This window comes from Rhea pennata, chromosome 1 (assembly GCF_028389875.1).
Source record: "Rhea pennata isolate bPtePen1 chromosome 1, bPtePen1.pri, whole genome shotgun sequence".
In the NCBI taxonomy this organism is placed as follows: domain Eukaryota; kingdom Metazoa; phylum Chordata; class Aves; order Rheiformes; family Rheidae; genus Rhea; species Rhea pennata.
Window position 1 is genome coordinate 86,902,950 of NC_084663.1, and position 25,758 is coordinate 86,928,707.

A 25,758-nucleotide genomic window follows, 5' to 3' on the forward strand; every position below is an offset into this window, starting at 1 on the left:
TATTTAACTTCTCAAGTATCCCATTTATTTTGCTTGGAGGTGTAAACAGAATCATCATCCATCATATTGTAAGGCAGAAGGTAGCATTTGGCACTCTAGCTTGGTGTTAATAACATTTTCTAAATTTATTTTTCTGTTGCCTCTTTTTTTTGAGTGATGGCCAAGATTTTGCTGTTTTGTAATGATTGAGATTTTTGTTCTTTTTTGTAGTTGCTCAGTTTGCTTATTTCATCTTTTTTTAAGTATGGGTATATAGCACAAGAGGATTTAGACTGATTACTTGCTATTCAGCTAGCGGTTGTTTTCCTTTTGGCTTCTGTCTGAATCCAATAAACCTGGGAATACCATTGGAAGACTAAAACCTTGATGTGTTCATATATGAATGTTGTCAGCAGCTCTGGTCTTTCCTACTGAATAGAGTACATAGTGTATATAGTATACAGTATATAGTACATAGAAGAGCTATAACGTGAAGAAACTAGAATATTCAGTGAATGGGAATGGTTTCTATACAGGAAGAGTCTAAACAGACAGTTCAGATTGGAAAAGAGACAGTTCAGGGATTTTATGGTAGAGATCTGCAAAATGAAGAAGGGTCTGGAAAAGCAAATAAGGAATTTGCCAGTCTCATAACACAAGAAGTGGAGTGTGAAGCAAGTGAAATGGTATGGAGAACTGCCGAACATACAAGAAGGATAGGGCAGTGTCTTTTCCACATACATTGTAGAGCTCAGTGGCATGGGATATTGCAGAGGCCAAAATTATGAATGGGATCCAAAAAGATTTGACAATTTCATGTAAGAAAATTTTGCCAGGACTGTCTGTTTTGGATTGGGGGTGACCTGAAGTGCTGGAATTCTAGAACCTCAGAGAGAACGAAACCCCATTTGCGCTGTTCTCATCCTCTTTCCCTAAGCATTTGCTACTTGCCTTCTGAGGCAGTACACTACCTTCTTAAGTGGACCTTTGGTACAAGGAACATGGCTTTTCCTGTGTGCTTAGGAAAGTTGGGGTTGAGGAGGAATGAGGAGCTGGAGATGGAGAGGATAGTTGAATGCATGAGGAAATGGGATCAATTCATCAGTGAGAAAGTGCAGAGTAATATGATTGTCAGGAGGTCTAGGCTGCTAGATGGGAGAGATGGGAATAGGAGGCACAGAATCGGTCTCATTCTCTCATACTAGACTTTCAAGTGGCTCAGTTCTCAGTTTTCAAAGGTGAGGCCTCTCTTTTGTCTCCTACCTTCTTCATGTTTTCATTCTCCTTGTGTCCCTGTGGCTTGGGTAATCAGACTCTTTTTTTCCTTTTTACCTTTAAAAACATGATCACCATACATGTGCACATGTAAGGTGTTTATGGCCATGTCTGTTCCTATTTCTGCCCCTTTCATAGCCCCACACCATTCCCTAAACCAAAAATCAGATATTAGAAGCAAGATACTGGTTTTAAAATATGTGGCCCGGAATAAACCTTTGACATTCCCTACCACCTCCTTTGTCACCAGAAGCCCTAAAAGACTTGACTTTCTTCTGTAGGCTCCTGTTCTTCTGTTCTAGCCATCATTTTTCTTCTTTCAGACCAAATACTTTAATGTTGCTAAGTTTCCCATCGTTGTGCATCAATGTGTAAACAGAGGTCTTTTTGCACAAAACAAAGTTGAGTTACTTATCATCTTTGATCAGATTATTTGGATCAGGTTCAGCTGACGACAACATAGTTGTTTTTCCACCCCTATACATTTTCAACATGCTGCAAATCCCTTATGCTTGTGGGATTTCTTGTTTGTTTGCTTGGGTTTCTTCAGAGGTTAACTTCCCCAAAGAGCAGTGTGGAAAAGAGAGGAATGCAGCAAATTTCCCAGATCCTGAGAAGCAAAGAATGTGTGTTGCTGGCAGAATATGATTGCTAAGAAACATCCTGGATGCCTTCAAGTTAAAAACATGAGGGTGGTGAAGTCAAGGAGTGTATCTACAGAAAAAAAGGTGAGGCTGAAGCTGTTAGGCCTTTGAGCATATGGTGTACAGGTGAAATAGATCTTCGAGATCAAAGGTTAAAAGTTATTTTTTAACTCATGTAAACAGTTCTTTTGTACTTCCACAGTGCTTTTTGTCTAGGGATGCTAAAGCGTTTTTGCAGCTAGGGGGACCGTTACCTTATCTAACAATCAGGGACACTAATGCGGAGAGTTGAGGTGCAGAGCCAAGTCACGAAAAGAGACAGTACGAGCTGGCAACAGTGGCGACCGTTCCTTTGTCTGTGGGCTGCCATCTTCTTCTTCTAGCATCTAGGATTTCATTTTTAAAAAGGCCAAGTTCTTTATTAGTGGTGTATTAATTAAACAGCCTTCCTATGGCCTAAAAGACCACCAAAATTTGACTTTGTAGTCAAATGCCTGTGATTTCCCAAATGGGAGACTGATGCCTATCCAGACAAAGGAGTATTATTATTCCCATTTTAGAGATGTGATACTGAACACTCAACCCTGTATTCTAATGAACAAACAACTTTCGCAACAATTTTTATATGTATACAGCTCTGCTCTGGCCACCATTGCTCTTAAGAGCACACACACTGAAATAAATGAAATTAGATAGTGCATTGAAGCTTCTGTTTATAACTTAGCCTTTCTGCAGGCTCTGAAAGGCTCCCTCAGCTGTAAGTATCAAATCTCCACTTGAGACCCTGCACACTGAGATATTGATGCAGTATGCCAGAAGTTATTTACTGGATAGAGCTTGACAAGAGTGATGCCAGGTATGTTTTGTCTAGTGTATTAAACATCAGTGCTCAAGGTTCAAATTCAGTTAACGCTTTTAAGTGCTAACATATCTCTTCACTTACCTTCATCAGCCAAGAATGAAACTAGAAATAGCACAGTGCTGTACAGATGGATCAGACTGTTCTTGCAGTATTGCAGACTCTGGATCTGAAATATGAAGTGGCTGTTTCTTTAATGTAGAACGTCTGAATAACACCTAGAGTACCAAAGTGATCTACTGGAAAGGGCATGATGGAATGTATCAGTTTTGCCAATGTCTGTGCTTTTTAAATGCAGCATACTAAACACAAGCAGATGTTTGGAAAATAGGCAAAGTTATTGGCAAAGGCCCTAATGAGAACTGCTTTAGAAGAATGTCTGATCTGTGACATCTGGATAGGCAACAGTGATATGAAAAAAATGGAGAAAGTTTACAGAAGAGTGTCAAGTAGTTTTTTGGTTTTGTGAAGTTGTGATTTAGAAGTATTTCCCTCAAATGGTGCAGAGACCCTAGCTGATAAAACATTGTGAATGGATAATATGTGGGGAAAAAATTGGGAAGATTTAAAATATTGTTATGCTGGTTTTGAAAACCACTTTTTCCATCTGAGCTTACGAACATTTTAAACCTTTTGAAACATAAATACTGGAAATGAAAAGATTTTCCAATTGAAAAAGACGACTTCATTTTGAAAACATTAAGTTCAGATATCATAACCACATAATTTTTTTTCCAAGACTCTTACTGAGTCAATTTATAAAATCTGCCCTTTCTCACTAGCAGTGCTGGTTTCAAAGAATTATCTTTCTTCAAAGAAAAAGGCTATTTTAGAAAATTCATAAGCAGTTTTAGGGAGGACTGTGTTTAAAAGCAGTGCAAAACTCTTCTAATGGCAGCCTGGCAGTAAGTGCCACTGGTCAGTAAGGCCTATATTCATCATGTGGTGCTGGCTAGCTTTTCGTCAATAGCTGTTAAAAAGTACAGGCTAGTAAGGCCAGCAAGGAAAAAATGGGTACTGACGCAGGTATTCTGAATAGGAGACCTGACCATACAGGATGAGGAGAAGATAACAAAGGGTTTTTTTTATTTATTTTTTTATTATTTTTTTAATAACAGTGGAGTGGAGATATCAATTAGCAGTGTGGATATGTGAGGAGGCAGGGAAATGTCGATGGCTGCTTTGAGAACTGTTGTTATTAATAAAAGGTTGAGTGTTCTCATTAGGATAGATGATAAGCAGGGTTATTTGCTGTAGACAGTACAAAAGCATATTCTGACAAGAATATAAGATATTTAAACAGATAAATCAATATTTTCTTTAATCTGGTTTTCCAAACTGCTGCTTTCAAGTCTCTGACTTGACTTGTTTCTCCACTGTGCTGTTTTCCCTTGCAGATCAAAGTCAGCCCAGATTTTAAACCTCCTTTGTGTCCATCTTCCATTCAGAAACATCTACAACCTTTTTTAAACTGGTACAAGGACAACCCAGCAAATGGATTTCCTGTCAGAAAAGTGGTCTGCAGTAGTTGAGATAAAAAGTTGAGCAACTGACAAATACATGGAAGAATGATCTTGTGGATTGGACAGTGGAGTGATTCTTAGGAGACTTGGATTCTGTACCTTGCTCTTTCAAAACTTTCCTGTGTGACTGCAGGCAAATTGCTTAACTCTGTGTTTTAATTCTCCCATGGCAAAGGGTGACAGAACTTGTCTGCTTCACCTGGGAGACGCTCACATATTAAAATTGATGCTGACTAAGTGAGCATCTAAACATCTAGACAGCCCTAATCAGAGTTTCCATCTGTCTGCTCTGATACATATCTCAGTGCTACAAAGGCAGCAGGATCTTCAGATGCCTTCCCTTAACATTAGTTTCCTAAGTGTTTCCTCAGCTCCTCTTTGGAGCTGTTTATTCCAGCCTTTTTCTAATGCCTGTTGGTTTTATTTATGTCAGCTTGCTGCAGCTAACAGTAACAACCACTTTAATTTTTTCCTATCTATTTCCAACTGCAGGAAATAAGCTCCCTGGAAGTTTCAGCTGGAATCAGCAGTCCTAATTTTCTTCTCAAATATTTGTCTATATGCACTGTTAAATATTTGCTGTGGTCCATCTCAGATATTTCAGTAGTGAGATGTTCCTATATAGAATGAATATAGGATATACAGAATTAGGGAGGCCTTTACACTGCTTCATCACTGAAGGTCACTTAATCTCTCAGAAGCATTTCCTAGTGTCTGAGACCCCTTTTCAGGGTCATTCACAGAATATCTTTTCCATAACAAGTATCCTGGGAAACCAGCAGGAAATAACTCTAGGCCAGATCTCAGTTCAAAACTTCTAATTATTTATTTTCATGTGAGGTTTTGGCTGCAGGAGAGGTGTCCTAAGGATAAGGGTCCATGACACCAGTGACTCAGGCTTCAATTTTGCCAGGGATATTGCAGAGGACCTTGTAATTCTTTTTCTATGACTTGAGGGTGGCATATTTCTCCCTTGGTTTGTAAGCCAAGAAATTATACTTGCAGTTTCTAAAAAAAATCAAAACAAAATGCATCTTAATAATTTTTGCCTTATAAGATACTGTATGAGTTATTTAATAATATATTAGGCTGGAGCTTGTAACAGGGCAACAACATTTCTCTTTTGCTGAAAATAAATTCTACCTAGCACTTTGCTGCAGAGGTTTCTAAACAGAATAGAGCTTCAGTCAAATGTCTTTACTCTTTCCTGTGCAAAGAAGCAGGAAACACCCATATCTTCACACAGGCAAACCCATATAGACTAGTTCTGTTGATGTTCTACGTGTATTTGTCTGATGTTTCTGTTAGTTTCTGAGCATGGTTCATGCAGGACTTGTTCCAGTGCCTGTTATATTTCCCGGTACAAAGTTCTCACAGAGGAGCTTAAGATCAGTTAGAGATTTGAGAATTCAGTTAAAATTAAGAGATCTTAAGATCAGTTTGGAGTAGCTTTGTCACTCAAACATCAGCTACATCCATCTCCAAGAATGGGACTAGGCTAAGCTTGTTCTTCTTCAGTAACAGACATTTTCATTAACAGTTGGAAGAAGACCACTGGACAAACTTATCTGCATTCTCCTTTTTGTGCAAAGCTAACTCACCTTTTCTTGACATTGGAATTTTACCAGCTCTGTTGGGTTACTGGCTTGAAATAAAAGCAGGGGATCTTTCCCGTGCAACACCAAGGATTTGGTGGAAGTGTTGCCATACTATATCATGGAATGGATTGCTTTTTTGATTTTCTCTCACTGAGTTACTGTGAATGTCTTGATGCATCAAGATACAGTTACTTGCCTAATTCTCAGAAACTTTCCCTTAGAAGCTACAGAGGATGTCAATTTTTTTTCTGGTCACCATCTACAGGAACAAACCACTTAAGTATGTGGTGATCTGCTGTCTTCATCTTTCCATATAAACAGCATCTTGGTTGTGCTTGCATCACTGGGAAGAGCTGGGAATGCAAATGTTGCAATTATCTACCACCCAATATTGTATATTTCTCAACATTTTTACTAGACGTTATTTAAGAATTTCACTTGAATCAAAAAATTCACATTCTTTTTTTTTTTTTTTTTTTTTTTTTTCCTGTATGTGTGTTTGAAGCCTCTTATATAATTTGGCTTTCAGGCAACTTCTTTTTTCTTATAGTAAAGGGGCTAAACAGTGACTTTTATTTCTAAGCCAAAGAGACCTAAGGGTTGGTGAGATCAACACAAAGACTGTTATTTTACTAGAAGTTGTTCAGCTGTGCACAGTAAAAAAAATTTTTTTTAAGGATGGTCCTACTATAATCAACACATGATCTACAACAGCTTAAGTGATATTGATAGCTTTCTTCCAGAATATTTTGTATTCTTGGAATACACAGAGCTGCCACAGGGACTGGGAGGTGCAGCATTCCCTATCCTTTTCTTTACTGCACGTGTGCAATGGAGAAGGAGGAAAAGCGAATGGGGTTTTAAAGTACCCTGTAGATATTGCCTAAGGAAAAACTCCAGTTACCATTGCTGCTGTAGCCACAGTATGAGTGTACATAAAGACAGTACATCTCAAAGAATATTATTAAAAAGTAATATTTCTATGTATAGCCAAAAAATAGTTATAGTGATGTCTCCAAAATTCTAAGTCCAGTGTGCCCTTCAGTTTGCCTCCTAAAATAGTCAGAAAAAGCAAAACTTGGCTGTTGAAAATTCAAAATCACAGGAATACTTGTTTCATTCTGAAAAAGCCTTACATCTGCTCCTTTGCTTGCTACTTTAAATAGTACCTCAAGGGTATGGCAATGCTCTCTTTTCTCAATCATAGAATCATAGAATCAGTAAGGTTGGAAGGGACCTCTGGAGTTCATCCAGTCCAACCTCCCTGCTCAAGCAGGGTCACCCAGAGCATGTTAGACAGGGTTGCATCCAGGCAGGCCTTGAATATCTCCAGAGAAGGAGACTCCACAACCTCTCAAGATGTGAAGGTCTCCAGGGAATATGCAGGGTGACCTCTAGGGAATTTTGCAGCTTTTTGTCCTGCAGTTGCAAAGGAGTGCTTCATGAGCTGTCACTGTGACACCTCTACTGAGCTTCACACTCTCTATCAGTACTGCTGTACATGGTATAGCATAGTAATGTGTGATTAAAATGGTGTTGGAAACCCCCTACAGATGCCTATTTGACCTGCCTGGATGCCTGGAAATTGTCATAGAGGTGTATAAGAGGATGGATGTTTGTGTCTCAGGTTGCGGCTCTTCTACTGGATTCCCAACACCTATATCCAGAGAGACAAATGGGATGATGGACTAGAGTGTAGACCGAAAGGATTTAGCGCAGTTATTTTTTCACAGGTATGCCTCATGAAAACTCTTAGAGGGTGTTTTTCTTGTCTGACTTCCTGCTCTTAGCAGTATTGTTTAAGTAAGTCCATTCTTTTCATATTGTTATTTACTTTCAAACTTATACTTCTTCACACTAATAAAAGATTCAGGGAATACAGTTGACAGAGAAGAGTGTACACAATTAAGTTGCACTGTATTATGTAGCATAACAAACACTATTTCTACCAATACATATCTAACTGTCATAGTATTGTTCTCTAATAAAAACTACTAGACCTTTTCATTCTCTGAGAGATCAGTCTCCCAGTGTTTGTCTTTATGTCTGTTGAAATTAACCTATGTATCAAATTTTGTGTGGAGAAGCATTTAGCTTTTAATCAGAACATTTCAACTCATTTTTTTTCAATTCCTCTTGAAAAAGATGATTTTTTTTTTTCAAAACTGGTTTTAGAAGCCTTGGGGGATTTTCCAAACAGTTAAAACTCAAAAGAGATCATTGTGATACTTTATATGATTTCATTGTGACCCTTAGATTGTTTGGAATGTATAGTACAGATGCTACTGAAATTAAATGTTTTGACTATTTTTTTTCAGTTATTACAGATAGCTTTTTTTCATTTTCCCTTTTGATAGTAAGAGAATACTTTTGGTGGGAGAAAAACTGCTTACTATCAACTGCAATTTTGACCTGTAGAGTTTATCATCTTCATGAAAAGGAAATTCTCTCCTTCAGAAGAGGATAGTGCTTGTCCGTGATGCATTATGATCCAGTTGTTTGTGTGAATTCTACTTTTCTTATTGCATTCCTTATAATCCACTTCTTCTTTCTATACCTCAGTCTTCTTGTACCATAGCTTTTTTTTTTTTTTTTTTTTTTTTTTTTTTTTTTTTTTTTTTTGCCTCGACTGCCTTACAGTTCTGTTTATGTCAGGAAATCTATTCTGTACAGCTTCTGAGTACCTTCTAGTTTACATGAATAGTCCTCAAAATGCGAGCAGGATAACTTATGAAGTACTTGCTGAAAATTGGTTAGACTTATGGGGTTGGTCATGAACCAGGCTTCAAAACATCTGAGAAGAGAAATGACAAGAAAACATGCGCTATTAAAGACTGGAAGAATGTATACATAGGGTCTCAGTATCTCATCTCCAAAAGTGTCAGCTACTACAGAGAAAAAGGTGGAAAAAATCTTGTTAGTAGAGATGAAGATGTTGGTGAGATGATTTCTAGTAATACAGCTCATGCTAGAAGAGTGCCCTGGCAGCAACGAAGGTCAATGGGTTGTATCAATGGAAGAATTGCCAGCGGATTGAGGGAAGTGATATCCCCGTTCACTCAGCACTTCTTAGACCGTATCTAGAACACTGCATCCAGTTTTGGGCTCCTCTAATACAAGAAGGACAGATGTGCTTCGGGGGCCTGAAGCACTTGTCCTGTGAGAGGAGGCTGAGGGAACTCAGTTTGTTCAGCCTGGAGAAGAGCTGGTGTGACAGGGACCTAATTGTACCCTTCCGATACCTACTTTATTGAGACAATGTAGCCAGGCCCTTCGCAGTGATGTATGGTGGGAGAAGAGGAGAGATAGACAGAGAAGAAGAGAGGTTCTGGCTGCATATGAGGAAAAGCTTCTTCTCCACAAGGACTTGGAGGCTTTCAAGACCTGACTGCGCGAAGCCCTGAGCAGCTTGGTCTGACCTCAGAGCTGGCCCTATTTTGAGCAGGAGGCTGGACCAGAGGACTCCTGATGCCCCCTCCAACCTAAATTATCTTATGATGTTGTGGTTGCATGTTTCTCCTTAAGCGCACATTAGTCACTCTGCCAGCAGCACCGCCTAGGCACAGCAAATCAGTTCCGTTTTATCGGGGCAGCCAAATTTCCTAGGCCCTAGGGACGACACTGAAATCCGAGCTAGTGTCAGGAGGAGAGGAGCCACCGGCTTCCCGCAGCGCGGCAGGAGCCTCTGGCAACCGGTTACCTCAAGCAGGAGGCGCCGCAGCCGTTGCGGCGGGCGCGCGGAGAGCCGCTAGGGGGCGCGAGCGGCGCGCGCAAAGCCGCCAACGGCCGCGGGGCGGGAGCTCCGCCGCCTGAGTGTGTGTGTTGGGGGGGTGGGGCTGCAGCTGCTGGCAAGCGACTTCTGGGGTTTTCTGCGCCCAGAGAGCGTGCTGTGATGATCTACTCGGATCTCCTGATCGCCCCTAAATTTTTTGGAGGTTAAAAAATTATTATGAAATCAAAGGCACCCTCATTCAAAAAGGTACCGGGAGCGCAGTGTAGCCAGTGACAACAGGTCGCCTCTGAACAAAGAGTAGATTAGACCACCTGGATAAATAGTATAAAAGCGTTTCTTGACTCAGACTTGTCTGGGAGGAGAAGACAATCATGTTTTGTTCGGAGGGAGTGCATTAGCCCTCTCAACTGCAAAAGTTCATTTTGGTGCATGCAGACTGTAGTGCTGGCAAGCTGAAGGGCAGCTAAAAACTGTTTTCATGGTGCACCTTGACTCCCCTCAGAAAAGTCCCTTTCAGATTGTGTATTCTGTAAAATTTGCAAGACAAAGGAAGAGCAGGAGTGGAAAAGGAAGGGGATGAAAGTTTCTGAAGTGGTATAGAGATGTTTTCATTTTTTGAACAGTGTGAAAAGGGAACAGTTTCTCCTGCTAACAGCAATGGAACTGGGCTGAGGAAAACTTTGGGAAATGATTCGGAGAAAAACTAGTTATGCTTTTGTTTAACGTGTATGTTGGAAGAGGGTGAGCAATACACGGGGGTTCATCAACTTTGTATGTATGTAATGTAAGTGTAACTGCAATTTGAACTACTCTCACTTGATATTTGCATCTTTTCCTAATTCTGTGTGCTTCTGATAGCACTGCTTTTTAAGAATGGCTAGCTAGGCATAATTTCTTGTAATCTTCATAAGTTTTGTTTTAAGAGCTATTTTAATAAAAGCAGTGGACAGATCTACAGGTCTCAGTACCAAGTGCTCACCAAGTGCAATAACATTCGATCATGCAGAGCTGCCATGAACTTTGTAAGTATGTAAGGAGATGTGAGCCGTCAAGGTCTGTGAGAATATTCCAAACTGCTGAACTCTATGGCAGACGTTTTCCTTGTCACTGGTACCGCTGCAGGTTGGAGAGGAACCCTCCACAGAGGGGAAGGGCTGGGCAGTTGCCAATACCTTGTATTTCCCAGGGGCTGTGAAGCAGGCCACAGTGCCTGGGGTCTGCGCATGATGCCTATGCATTACAAACCAGCCCAATATGTCACTCTTCATTTCTCAGCTCTCTTCCATTTCTGCCTTCTTTCTTTTCTTTTACATCTTTTCTTGCCTGATGGTATCTTTCCTACTGAGAAGCATCATGTACTGTGCCCTCAGATTGGAAAATTCTTCCTTAGTCCTTTCCATTCCTCAGCCTTGTGGCACTCCTAGTGCAGAAGATGAGAGAGCAAAGAGAGACTATTGAAGAGTTAGAGCAGCCCTGTAGCCAGTGTGGATAAGCATTTCTGACCCCCAATTTTTTGCTTTTCTCCTGATTTTGAGAAGGAGAATTTGGGAATACACATAAGAACTACATTTTTAATAGAACTGCTGTATTTCTGCAACCGCAAGGTTGAATCTAACCTCCAGTAACAAAGAGCCCAAGGGAAGAAGGATAAAGGCCACTAAGGGACATTTGCCAAGAAATAGTTTGTCATGATGATCCTCTCAGAAGCGACTGTGGAATACTCTGGAAATGCAACACGTCACTGTCCCCTCATTTGAGAACCAGATGAAAGTATTGGTTGTTGGAGCAGCACTGGCTGACATTAAGAAAGTCCACACAAAAATCAACAAGCTTTCAGTCCAGTTAATCAGTGAACTTGAAACAATCTGTCACAAGCACTGCTGTTCATTGTAAATGTGAAAACACCTTAGGGCATTGGGTACAGGTTTATCACACTGCTTTCCATTTCTTGGCTGGTCTTTTTTATTTTAGTAGTTCCATAATATTGTGCCTAGAACAAGTGAATGGTGTTTTTAAGCGAAGCTGTTACATATTGTGGTAGCTAATGACTGTCTGCTCGTTTGTTTGCTTGCCATGTTTATAGAGCCTCTAAATAACTTACTGCATGCTGTCAGAGAAAAAACTGCTGTGTGAGTGAGGAGGAAATCCAAATGTACTGCTAAGAAAGAGAGAAATGTCTGCGTATCAGCTGTACTTTTCTGCAGTCCTTACCATGCTAGCACAGAGGATTAATGCATTTGAGTAAATACAATCAAACTTGTTTTGTCCCTGAAGCTTTTTTTTTCTTTTTTTTTTCCCTTAGCATTCTTCAGGTACAGGAGGAAATTAGGGTTGATTTTAGGAGCTAGAAAATAAGAGGTAGAGAAACAGATAAAGTAATAGAAGAAGGTTGGAAGCCTAAAGTAGAGGAATGGCAAGTGATTTAGAGGAAAGAAGAAACAAGCAATTCCACTAATTAGAAACAAATGAAGGATGAAAGGTAGCTGTGAAAATATGAACCTCACCAGTGCTGTGACTTCTGGCTGGTTACAGTTGCTGAAGGTGAGTACTTGGTGAGTCTGGGTCAAAAGCCCCTCTGATGTACCAAGTTTTGTTGGAAAAACTAACTTTTGGATTTCCAAGTGCTAGAACTCTTTTTATTGAGTGAATATCAGAGAAGGGCTCTTAGTTCTAACATAGATTTCCAGACACCTTCTCAGATGTGGAGGAGCTGATTATTGTGTGTTATTGTGGACAAACATGATTTTTTCTTCAATGCATAAAGCTGACCAGCTCTTCTTCCTTTGCTTCAAAAAAACTAAAAATGGGTATGTTTCCTCCCTGAGAACACAAATTTGGCTACTCCCCAATACACTGCTTTAATGATAGGAGAATAAAACACTAACACAAAAAAGATGTATACTTTAATAAGTCATTAAATAATTCTGCCAGCAAATAATAAATGTCTACATAAAAATAAAACCTTCGATATTTAATAAATTTGAATGATATTAACCTGAATGAAAATATTTGGAATGTTAGTTTAATAGCTTAATAAGCTGACTCCCATATAGTTTTACTCACTCCAAAGGACATGCTAATTTTCTCAACCACCATGGAAGTGGAGTAAAGTTTGACATAGCATCTAGCAACTCACATCATCATTTAAGAGAAAATAATACTTATACCCAGTAGAAATTAAAGAGAATTTATCTCCCCTGAATTAAACTCTGAGCTGAAACTTGTCGTGAGAATCATGTCATGAGAATGACGTGCTGTGTCATGAGAATGTCCCTTGTCATGAGAATGAGTCCCCACTCTTGTTGCAAATGTAAGGCCTAAAAAGGCTAACAAGGTCTCAGAAGATTTTTGTCTCATTTTTGCTGCATTCTTCCTTCTGAAAGATGTCAGTGGTGTTGAAGATAGACAGTGCAGAGATTGTTTAAGATCGCAGAGCTGGCACGTTTTGAGTGAAACAGAATCTATTCTGAAAAGTATTACTACATCCTGTATTTGACATTACTATAGTGCATGGATTGCTTTATCTTCAAACATGAACAAAAATTAAGAAGGGTAGAATGTAGTCAACCAAACTGGAATGTGGCCTACTTCTATTTTTTTTCAATACCTGCCTAACTTCATTTTGTTTATTTAGATTTACATACATAAAAGTGATCCCTCCTGCTTTAATTTCCTGTTTCTGCATCCACCTGAACAACCTGGTCAGAATATAGAGGGAAAAAGTGTGGGGGTACTCACTGGCTGGGTATATTGAGTTGGATGGTTAAAAAAAAAAAGCTAAGTAGAAATCATATTCAAAGAAAGTCTATAAATCAGCTGATGTCTCATATAAAATGTCTCATAGGAATCATATGACTTTTCTCAGAAGGTGGGGAAGGAGTTTGATGTTCCTCTTTCTACCGTGGAGCTGTGCAAGAAAGTGTCACAAAGCCACTCTCACTTTGCCAAAAGTGCTTATAGCTCATGATTAAGAGCTTGCTCCTGATCATATTTCCAATGAAGATTATGATGCAGAAGACTGTGGCCTAATTCCTTCTATTTCTGAGACATTCTCTTCTGTATCCCACAAAGCTCTGCTTTCTTCATCAGGTCTTACAGTCAGGATTTTACAATATCACAGTGCATAATTAAAGATACAGCAAAAAGTCACAGGGATCGAACTAGGTCATCCAACTGAAGAACTGCACTGGCTTGGAGAATGTTTTGATTTTTAAATGGCTTATCCTTGTGCTGTCTCTGGATTTTCCAAAGTCAACTCCTGCCCTTAAAATACTGACACCAAGCTGGTGAAATGCACTGCTGGTTTCCTTTAGGTGAAGAGGGAGACTGTAATATGTGATCACAATGCTGAATAGGGCTGGCTAATATAGTAAAGTCTTCTTGGTCCTGTTAAGTCTGTGAAGAAGTCCCAGCAAAAAGAAGATTTTTGTCTACATGCCAGTTGGAGCAGCTGCCTGCTGTGCTTCCCTAGGTATTGGTTACTCTTGACAAAGTGGGAAGAATTTTACTCTTCAGACATCACCATCTTCCTTCCTGTCTAGTTGCTAAATATATTGTGCCTTTCTACTTTTTTGTGTCTGAACAAAGACACTTTTGTGTCTGTCTTCATCCTTTTCTTGTGGGATGTGGATGGCAAGGTTTTACTGGACTTCAGCTCTTCTCTCTAGATTTAATGGGTTCACTAAGTTCAGTTCTTCATTTCTGAGTGGAATCATAGGAGAAGGCAAAAACACATTAATCCTCATGGCAATGAAACAAACCACTGAGTGCAAATCTCAAAGGTGGTCTACTCAATAGCTGTCAGGAGTGCAGACAAAATAATTGCACCAGGAGCCAGGAAAGTTCATGTGCTAGTCAATGAATAACGCAGAAGACTGAGGTGGGCACTCGCAATTTTTTGGCCAAAGCCCATTAAATCCATTGTGCAAGGGCATTGCCAGCCAAACCAAGTGGTTGCTTTGGCATATTGCCACTTGTTATCTTTTGTGTTGGTCAGCAGTATGTTGCTGAAGGATAAAAGAATATTGTATTTGCTACCATTCTGTAGCAAAATAAAAGCAGGGGACACTGTAGAGTGAATTTTAGCCATCAGACAAAAATGTTGCATGTTCTAAAACCTGAAGAGGAGTCTTGTTCTGGCACTGGACAGAGTATCTGAAAATATGAGAGCTAAGTGCAGAGACACTTCCCAGTTAGCGGTCTCGTGGTTGGCCTCAGATCACAGCTGGAAAGCTTCTAGACTGGTAGGCTGACACCTAAAATAGATAAGTATGTGATTTACAGAAACATGAGAAATAGGAGCTGAAAAAGGGTTGATAGTAAATGTCCCATTGTCTTAGGATTTGGAGAAAGAATGAGGTGTGGCTCAAGACACTTGGCTGCCTAAAGAAACAAGACTGACTGTAAGGAGTGCATTTCCCTCTTGCTGCAAAGAAGGATAGATTTTGATGCCAACATGAGGATCCTTTCACCACAGAATAAACCCTAGATGTCTGGAACCTAGTGTTGGAACAAAATAGAGAAATTCAATGCAAAAATCAGATTCTCGGTCAGAAGATTATTCTTGTAGTCCAGTGTTAGGAATTTCTGGTGGAGCAATGCCTGGGATTCTTCAGCTCAGTGATGACTGAGACACTAGCAGTTTATGGAAGCCTTATCCCTCCCTCAGCTCCACCTTTTTTACAACTACTGATGGACAGGAGAGGTTTATACAGTTCAAGGACGGTAGGAACCAAATGCTTCAATAAACCAAACAAAAGCATGGAAATGCAGGAAAGAGGGGTAAGCCTCAGTCTCCCAGAGGACAAAAAAGAAGGGCAGGTAGGATATAGGATCCCAAGAGGAGTCAGGAGAATGATGGCTGGACTTACTGCTGGATGGACTCAGTTGTGCAAGAAATAAATTGTCTATGTAAGTTTAGCGTAAGTCCCACATGAAACCTAACTTTCTGTCAGCAGCTTAATATAGGTAAAGAGGTGATTACAAAGAGCAAAGCCTGTGATTTGGGGGACAGCAGAGATGAATGAGAATTAGTAACTTACTCTGTTGAGTAGATGAGGTATTTCTCTTCTTCTTCAATATCACAAAACCCAGAAGAAGTATGATCACTATAATCACAGCTATAAGTGGGCCAAAGAAATTTATCTTCTCTTGTTCCGTTTCTTCTCCCTGTATCTCTGAGTAAGAGAACAGAGGAGATGCACACAGCAAAGATTTAATTTAGTAATAGCTTAACCAACCTATCCCAAAATTATATGAATCAGAAGCTAGCAGAAAGGTCTCCAGTATCCTTTGCTTTTACAGGGCTTCAGTCATATCTCTATCCATATGGCTTTATTTCCATTTCCAACAACTAGCAGAAACATCAGGTCTTAGTGGCCACTTCAACAATGGTAAGTTCTCTTCCTAAGGTTTGGGTAAGACCTATGAGATCAGCAGTCTGATTAATGCAAGAGCTTATGACACTTCCACTAGTTCTGTGCTCCTCTGCAAGTTTGAAGTACCTAGGATATGTTACTACTTGGTATCGGTTGGAAATGAAGGTCAAAGCCTAATGAAATGCTGTAAGGGATATGAAAATAGCTGGGAATGTAAGGGAGTTTCCCTCTGTTTCTGACTACTGTGCTTTTGAGTTTTGATTGCTAGAGTACATCTGATACAACTTCAGTTACTGCCAAACAAGGGGTTTGTTTATGTGGAATTCATATTTGTGGAAATTCCTTTGGGTAACACCATCATACTTTATCATACTTTCATAATGCCTGGAAGGAGACAGGAAGAATTGAATAAGAAAGAGTAGGATGCAGCAATATAGCTAATACTAGTGGTGTTAATACTCATGAGCAATATGAAGAGCTATGTATGCCTCAGAAAGCTTCTGTACTGCATTTTAGTATTATTTACAAATCCTGGAATCTAAGGGTATCAGAGGCAATCTTCTAGCTTTACTATTGATGACTTAACTCATTAGCTAAAATCACATGAAGAAATCTGCACTGTGGGACTTTTGGGGGAATGAGTGGCAAGCTGCTTTCACATCTGCAATAGTAAGATGCATGCTTGTACTTCCCTACCAGGCTTTCCTACAGCACTACCATTCCCTCTAAGCTTCCTGTTCCCACCACTTAAAACATCTCTCCATCTTTAATATTGTCTAAATGGGACACCTGCACTCAAACACATATATATGACCGAAGTGGGAAGCATCTTTATTTTGATGCATTTGTGCCATGGTTTACAGATAAAAATATGTCAAAGGATGTTTTCCTGTCGCAGGAGATAAATAAAAAAGAGTTTTAATTTAAAGAAAGGATCAGTCATGTGGAACCCTGATGTAATCCTGCAGTAGTCTGACTCGTATGCAGGTCCCCAGTTCAAAACTGTGGTTGGAGTTGCAGGTGAAGCCTTCCTTCAGTTCAACCAGCAGAAGTGGCTGTGGCACTCATTGGTAGCTCGTGCAGTACTTTTGCTAGGTAACAGAATTGTGGGGGCCTGTCTACATGGGTTTGTTCAGCACTTAAGATGATAAAGTACCTGGAAACATAAACAGGAGGCATTGAGAGATTTAAATTTGCTTTCTTGCCTCTCCTCTCTAGACAATTGGCCTGTTTGTGACAGAGCCCGAAATCCAGGAGAACATTATGGCATCACTAGGATATCCATAAAAGTTCATTTTGGAATGTATCTTTTCATTTAGAGGGGGAAAAGTAACAATCTGCAGGCAAAGATTACCTACACACAATTGACACTGTAATCATTAATATTACAGTGGAATATTAATGAAATAGAGAGGGAATACTCTGCATGGCATAGAGCCTAAATTTCTTGCAAGAAGTGTATATAAAAAAAGACACAATCCAGAGGAAAAGAGTACCCAAAATATCATTTTGAAATGCAGGTTTTGCTGCCAAATCTTATTAAAACCACTAGGAACATTTCCAAGACTATTCAAAGTTTCATGGCCTTTACACTTAAAACAGCACAATAACTGGCAGCCTGTGAGCCCAATCTGGCCTTAGGGACTCTTCTGTTCAGACTTCTGCCTCGCTCTAGGGAGAAATAAGGAATAGCAGCTCCAGCATTTAAACATTAGTTTTTTTTTTGTTTGTTTGATTGTTTTTTTTTTACTGTGAGATTAGTCAAACGCTGGAACAGGTTGCCCATATGTATTGTAGAGTATCCATCCTGGGAGATATTTAAAATTCAACTGGATAAGATCCTGATCAACCTCTTCCAATTGACCCTGCTTTGAGAAGGGAGGCTGGGCTAGATGATCTTCAGAGGTGCTTTTCAACCTCAGTGCTCCTCTGATTCTGTGAAGCAGAAACCTCTATCCTAAGAGCTGAGAGTTACTTCCTGAAACTGGTTCCAGCTTAATCCAGATATCTGGGTTGCTTTGTTGCTGCAGCAGCATCTGGGAAGGGAGTGAGTAGGGGCTGAACTGTATTCTGGATTGTGTAGCAGTAGTCTCCTTTTATTTGCCCTCTCCTAGCAGTATTAAGGCTTCCCATGGAAAAAAACAAGAGGCTGTGGCTATCAATAAAGGGGATGGAAAATATACAACACTTGTAACCAGCCCCTACTGCTAATTAGGTTTTACCACCATGCCTTGAATGTGCAGCCATCTGTGATCAGCTCTACAGTGATGTTCTCTGCTCCTACCTATGCAAGAATCAGAATGGGCAAATAGTGACTCACCTATGACTAGTGGCACTGAGACAAGGCTCCCCAGGTGCTCTCCAAGGTGAAGCAAGCAGCTAATATTAATGAGGGTGTTTGTAGGAACTGTGATATTCAGCTTACTAGTGACATTGTACAGCTTTGTTACAGCATCCTGTGACACATCCATATGCTGTACATGCCTGTATGTTGTATTTTCTTGTGATATTAGCCAAATCATCTGCCTGGGCTCTGGATAGCCTCCACTGGAAGAGCAGGAAAGATTCAAGTATTTGCTGGGCTTTAGTTTCCCAGTATGTAGCTGTGCTATCTCAGGTTGACTATAGTTGGCTGAAACAGACCAAAGAAAAAGTATTGTGAGTCAGACACATCACATCTTGTGACAACTGCTACCAGTCATTTGAGATTTTCAGGCAAAAGCAAGTCTAAACAGTCATCTCATGCAAACATGGGTCCTAAGAAGGATTTGTTTTGTTTTTGGTGCACACAGAGACCTGCTGTTTCTTATCTTCAGGATGTTTCAAGGGTACCTTCTAACAAAACAACAAGTCTGATGAGCCAGACAGTAGGCCTTTGTCTCTCCCACCTCCTTTAAACTCATTCACAGCTCAGAAGACTCAGATCTTGCCTGCTTGCAAGTCAATGCTTAAGCAGAGAATGGGGATGGGATACAGTGCTGTCTACTCTGAACCTCCTCATTACATAAGGGGAAAAACATAAACCTTTAACTATGGAATGTAGAGGCAGAAATCATCTCAGGGATTTCAGCCTGGAAGAGGATAGTTGTAGATCCAGTGCTGTCATGGTTAGAAAATCCTTTGTATCTGTCAATATTATGGATAAACATTTCGCAGCACAAAAAAAAAAAAAAAAAAAAAAAAAAAAAAATCACTCATCTGAACTTGATATCTTGATAACTTGACACCCTCAGCCCAGCTTTTATGTGTAAGTGACCACAGTGCAGTTTCTTTTGCTTTGTGTTATTGGATACTCATCCCAGTCAATGAAAAACATACTTTTTTTAAAAAAAGCCAGGTTCTTCTTGCTCAGAAAAATAATAAGCAGAATAGGACTGGGAAGAATTATTTAAACATAAAACATGAATAATAAACAAAAATTTTAGCTAATGCTCTATTAAATGGCTCAAATTCTTCTCAAACAGGGTTAATTTTGTTAAAATGTCATAGTGGAAATAGTAGACTATAATGGGAAAGGAAAAGGAAAAAATGCAGACATGATACCGACTACATGTTAGCATATAGCAAGTGTAAAAAAAAAAAAAGGTTCAAGACACCGTTGAAAGTATTTTAGTGCCAGTAGGACTAAGAACAATATGAAGAAATATTGGAGAAGGGAAAAGAATTTCTTAGGGAAATAAGTTGCATGCAGAGTGTGGGCGACCAGTGAGCTTGGTATGCGGATTGTCAAAGTTCATAGAAAAGCATGTTTAAGGACATAATTTGTATCTAAAGATAGCATGTCTTCCAAAAAGGCTGGGAAGTTAGATTTAAATACCTCAAGAGACCATTAGGCCCATGGTATTTTTAACAGTGTCATAATCACCCTAGTTGGTTTTGTTCTGTTTGTTTCTAAAGTGGTTTTATGATTTACTTCTCACTTGCTTCCAGTCATTGTTTGCTGTTACATATTTCTTCACTGAATTAACCAGTGTTTTATTAATATCCAGTATTTTATGGATATTTCAGGTTCCTATACACTGAAAAAAGTCTCTTCTCAATCTGCTTTGCAATAAGGTAAGCAGACTGATCCTTTAACATCTCCAGCTGAAGTATGGATTTCAGATAGCTGTTGTAGATGTTTTCTTCACACTTCTAATGTTTTTAAACACCTTTTCACACTTTTTAAAATGGAGACTCTGAAACAATAGTCTGTATTCTGTCATCAGTTTCACCCTTACCACACTGAATTGCACATATTTTGAAATAGCTGCCCTAATCTCACTTACTTCACTTCTTGATCCATCTAAAGGAAGCACTAGAGTCATGCTATAGCAGAAAGTACAGAATTTCTAGTTAAGCTGTTTGTCATCATGATCCTTACCTTATTTGCTTGTTTGAGAGCCAAAATTTTCTATTGTGAAGCCTGCCCCTCTTTCCGGAGAACCATCTTTGTTCTTTGTTCTTAAATATGTATTATCTCGTCTTAATATAATACATACACTGAATATGTAAGTATATATTGTCTTTATGTAATACATATAAATAATACATGTAAACTGTATTAGGAGCTACTTCAGTATTTTTGAACAGGACTTGGTCATCAGATAATCTAGATAGCTTTATATGACTGCGCTATTATACTTGCACAGTACTCAATCACTTGATCTTTCTCATGTCCATTTTAAGTATGAAACCCATACTACAACAAACCCTTCCATGTGTGATATGACATTCTAATACCAATTAAGGAACTAAATAGATAAGCACAAAACAACAGCTTTTAACAGCAAATACATTTCAACATTACTGTTTTATCTTCTTTGTTATACATTTATTTTTAAACATGATTGTATATTGTGCCTTCCTTTGGGAGCTTACTGAACAGAAAGTCATTTGGAAGAAACACAGCAGCAGGTAGGTTAAACTAGGTGTCCTAAGTTAAACCCTAAAGATTTTGGGCAGTTTTTGTACCTAAATATGTGACTTCCATAACATGTTTCTCAGAGGCTGGTTAAGCTGATGTAACCACTTGAATTAATTGAACAGTTGATGCTAAGCATCTCTTATATTGGATACCTTGATAATTAGTGCAAGTTGTGAGTCTCTGAGACCTAAAACTGCTGAAGATGCTTGTCAGGTATCTTCTGGCAGAATCAGAATTAACAGTCAGGATTTTCTGTCTGTGGATCCAGGGTAGCACAAGGCTGAATAGCCTCATGCAACCTGGTTCTCTCTTTCTGGCTGCTCTTCCAGCTTGCCTGCTCTCTTTGACATAGTATCTTGAAGCCTGAAAACACAGGTGGAAGCCTAAAGCTGTTCTTATTAGTGACTTATTCCATCACAGTGGAAGAGAAAACACAGGCATATTGACAAGGTTACCAGCAGAACATTTTAATAGAAGCCATTATGAAAAATATGTTAGGAACTACTATAAAATTTAGAAAATACTAGGAAAAGATTGCTTCCTCACTGAACCCCATTCTGCTGTTAGAGGATTTTCTAACTTTTCCTCTGATAACATGCAACAAATCAGTCTGTATCTCACTAATGCCTGCATTTTTTCCTGAGAGATTTTTCAGTCTTCCTTTAACAGAGCACGTGAATTTCTACTCCTCCACATATAAGCTGCTCTTTTCTTTATTTTCTCTGTGATTTATATCATAATAAAATAGCTAGTGTTTGCAGAAATCTTGTTATGTTTCAGTGGAAATTTACCACCAATGAAGCTAACTTCTATTGCTTTTAATAAAAGGCGGTGGATAAGATGCAAATAAAAAAAGTTATTTTCCAGGGCCCTAGAAGCCATAAAACTTTTACAGGAGGCAAGAGGAAGAAGGCAGAATGGTTTTCGGTATAAAGTGTGGCAAGGTAGGAGCTAGGAATGGTATGATGTTGAGTGAATTATTGCCTTATTTCCTACTTTGTCTGATTGCTTCCAGCTACTGTTATTTCAGATCTGATGATCTTCCACTGAGAATGCTCATTTATCCATCTTTAGAAATGCTCTTCCAGTGCAGGTACATCTCCAGTGGCTTGGGGAGAGCAGCACACGTTTCTGGACTGAACAAAGTGACAGACTACCAAAAGAGATGACCAAGTGCTAATTAGCAATGATTACTTACCAATGATGTACAGTGAACACTCAGATGTGTGTATGACCTTTGGTAATCCTTTCTCTCTGTGCTGTATAATACATGTATACTGTCCCTCATCCACAATCTCCGCATTTAGCAATTGCAAGGTCCATCTGTCCATATCCATCTTGGTGCGGTTAACATATTTAGGACTGAGGTTCTCATGTTTTTCTCTGCCATAGTATATTTCGTGCACCACTTCAGCAGCACCTTTTTGCCAAAAAACTCTTAAGTCTTTAACGTCAGTTTTCTGTGAGTTTGTAAAATAGCAGGATAGGTATGCAGTGTGATTGAGAAATGACTTCACCTGATGCACATTGGCAGCAATACCTCACAAAAAGAGAGAAAAATTACGATTTACATCAGCTACAAAAGAAGACCAAACATTTGAGCTCATAGAGACAATACTTAAGACTGTAGCAATAAAATTATCAGCATTCAGACAGAAGTTCTCCCACTAGATGTGACAAGATACATGATTTTTCAGACTGACTCACATAGGCTTGTGGAGTTCATGTCATAAAACTGTTTTTTTATTTTCCTTCCTGTATTTTACTTTCCAAGGAAGTCATAGAGGTGGTGTAAGCACAAGCTAATTGTATTTATAGAAGACTATTTTCTGAAGGCAAAAAGGCCACGTGCTCACACCATTCTTACTTGTAGTATCCTGTGTAATGAGATTGTCCCACAAAAGAGATAGCCGCATATTTTTTTTCAATTGAGTTTATTCTTTTAATAAAATAACACAGCACTGCAGTTTTGAAGAAAACGTAAAATACAAACTGTCTGAAATATGTTAGTGTCTAGGGAATATATGACCAGAAGGTCTGAAAGAGGTGAACACTTTCTGTCTCACTGAAAAATTAATCTGAAGTTTAATGACAAATTCAATGTCAGATTTAGCTGTTCTGCAATTAATCTAGAGTTTAATGACAGATGTCAGATTTAGCTGTTCTGTTGCTGATTTTGTTAACAGAAATAGTCAATAAACACAATTATGCTTTAATGCAAAGCATTATATCTTTTTGAACTGAACTACACTGGGGCTGATTTTTCTCCCACTTTCATCAATGCATGTATCCACTGTCATTATGGGTGGTAATGGGTAGTGAAGACAAAAGTTTTTTGAATGAGAAATGCAGTCCTCTGTCCCAGAAGATACCACTGCTTTGTTCAAAATGAGAAGGAGAAGATTTATAATCTCTCTCAGGAAGCAAAGTTTTGATTGCCACTCTGGATCACCAAACTGCAGAATGCATTTCTCCTCAGCTGCCTAGAACTCCACTTGTCCCATAACAAACTGTCATTATTTTCAATTTAATGCTGCTCTCTTCTATAATATACAGAGGTCATACACACTCATTTTTAATGGATTTTAAAAGCCCCGAAAATTTAGGAGCAACGTAAAATAAGTGCAATATATAAAGTTGAAGAGAGAAAATACTTACTGTATATTATTATGAAGTTCTCCCACAAAATGTGTGTGTATCACATATCAAGACACAAATAGTCAAAACAACCTTTAAAATTAAAAATGTGTCTCTTACCTGGGAGAAATAGCATTGACTGAAGGAAGAATATACACACCTCCATGATGCTACAAGAGAGCAAAATAAATGAAATATGGTTAAAGGTTGAAGTATCTTCTCTAATATTGCCAAAGAAGTAGTAAAAGTTTGAGCAAGAAAGAAACTATTAAGAAAGTTCATCTCGCCTCTTCTTGTTGACCAGTGTAAATATTACTGTGGGCTTCATAGCTTTAAGCATGCCATGGCAGATCTCTATTTTACAAAGAAGGCAATGAAGTGCAAAATCACTGTGGACAGGATATGCCATGAGAGGACTTCGGAGCCCCTGGTGTGCCAAGGGCAGGATGAGTACCCACAACTGCTAGTGCCAGGAAAAGAAGAAAGGGGAGCGTGCTTGCCCATGGTGGTGTGGGAAGGAGGATGGGGGAATTGAAAGTGGAGGGGGAGGAGAGGGTGACACAGAAGGAGGAGGCGAGGAGGAGGCAGCGCAATGATGTCAGCTACCAGAAGCAATGAAGTGTGTGACCTTCAGTTTTGTAATAGGAACCTGCTCTTCACTATAGTAAAATATAACTGAGAGAAATCCTATGTGGTTTGAAGAGGTGAGGCTAAATATCACACATTTTGTGGTAAAGAAAAACTAGTTTCTATTTAGAAAAGAAGGAAAAGAAACTATGACTCATCTCATAAGCAAAACACCTCTATGACTGGATTCATGTGGTATACGTGCCTACAATCCTGATTAACCGTCAAGGCCCTTTTTCCATGTCATTCTCATTCTCTGGTGAGAGAACAGCACCCGCATCTGACTAGCCCGTGATTCCTGGTTAACATTTCAAAGCAGCACCTTTGTGCTCTTCCTGTGCCATTTCTATATATTTGGGAGGATGTTCCACACAACACTTGCCAAGGTCTCTCTTTCTCCTTCTTTAAACTCCTCCAGTGAATTCTCTTTCACTGGGGCAGATGTAGAAACTCTTCAGCTCATCCACTACTTAAAAGCAGTAAGACTGCTGCCCACCATCCTGACTGGTAGTAGTTTCCTGATGCGTTCCCATTTTTGGGGCATGTCTTATATTAAAGTTACAGGCTTTGGTCTTTAACTTTACCCCTCTTCTCCTGTTAGAAAGTCTAATGCAGAATTTCCCCCAGTCAGCTGTCATGTTTTTTGTGCATTGTGTGTGAGAAAGAAGCCTAAATTTATCACAGGATATAGGTAATTCTCCTCGTTATCAGTGAGACTCACCTGAGTTGTAGCAGAAGAGGAGAGAAGGCTTGCACAGACTTCACTGTAATCCGAGTTCACTCTCTTTCTGCTCCAGCCTACCACAATATAAACCATTCTCCTACATAGTGTAGTTTTATCAAAGGAGTTTCCTTCAAGGCTGGGCCCCACTGAATTAAACCACACCACTGATTGCCTAAATAAAATTGCTTGTGCCAAGCCACAGAAAACTAGAGACACTCTTTTTCAGCAGCCATATTTCCCTCTGCAAATAAGAATTTCAGCTTCAGTCAAATACAAAAATGGATAGCCCTTTTCTTTGGACCTAGTACAGTCCATAAGAGGAAAAATTAAAACAAGTTAGCAACTGGAAATAAACAAAAGAGATACAGTGTACTGCTTTAGCTAGGCATGTTTTGCAATGACTGTCTCACAGCAGCAAAGACCAAAACCGGAACTGAAAACATAAGCGAGAGAGAGAGAAATAAAACCCAGGCAAAAATATCAGATACAGTACTCTCTCCCTGCCTTTCTTTATGAGCTGGATTTGGAGGTGTGAGGACAGAAGTCTCTAAGATTGTACTAGAGTTTCCTTGCTGTTGTCTTCTAGGAGAAAATGTGGTGCTGGGGTTGACTACATGAGGAAGGATCCTGGGAATCTGCAGAGAAGTGTATCCAACATACCCTACAGAGGAAGGTCACTGAGTGTGACAAACTGTTCATTTCCCTACATGAACTGCATTAGAGAGAGTTGCTGAATCATGAAATCGGCCAATAAAACTTCAGTTCTATGAACAGCTTCTCTTCCCTTTTTTACAAGGTGCCTTTCACCAGCAAATGCAACACTTTGGAGCCTATGCCCAGAACTCTAAGGGGAAGAAAGGGAATTACAGTCCCTTG

General features: G+C 39.4%; 1 protein-coding gene across 1 annotated transcript; it reads right to left on the reverse strand.

Moving 5' to 3' along the window:
- Window positions 1–15,590: 15,590 nt before the first annotated feature.
- On the reverse strand, window positions 15,591–23,697 carry CD86 (CD86 molecule). The gene is made up of 4 exons (XM_062572737.1): window positions 23,652–23,697; window positions 22,093–22,434; window positions 18,309–18,620; window positions 15,591–15,787 (listed from the first exon to the last, which is right to left on the reverse strand). Exons 1-4 carry the CDS (start codon window positions 23,695–23,697, stop codon window positions 15,591–15,593), a joined length of 897 nt encoding a protein of 298 aa, XP_062428721.1.
- Window positions 23,698–25,758: the final 2,061 nt, after the last annotated feature.

Excerpts from the sequence above, each read along its gene's own strand:
- CD86 (XM_062572737.1), bottom strand. The coding sequence starts at position 23,697 with ATGGAGGTGTGTATATTCTTCCTTCAGTCAATGCTATTTCTCCCAG. Across the intron at positions 22,435-23,651 it reads GTCAATGCTATTTCTCCCAG|GTATTGCTGCCAATGTGCAT; the intron begins GTAAGAGACACA and ends TCTTTTTGTGAG. Across the intron at positions 18,621-22,092 it reads GTGTTCACTGTACATCATTG|CCAACTATAGTCAACCTGAG; the intron begins GTAAGTAATCAT and ends GGTCTGTTTCAG.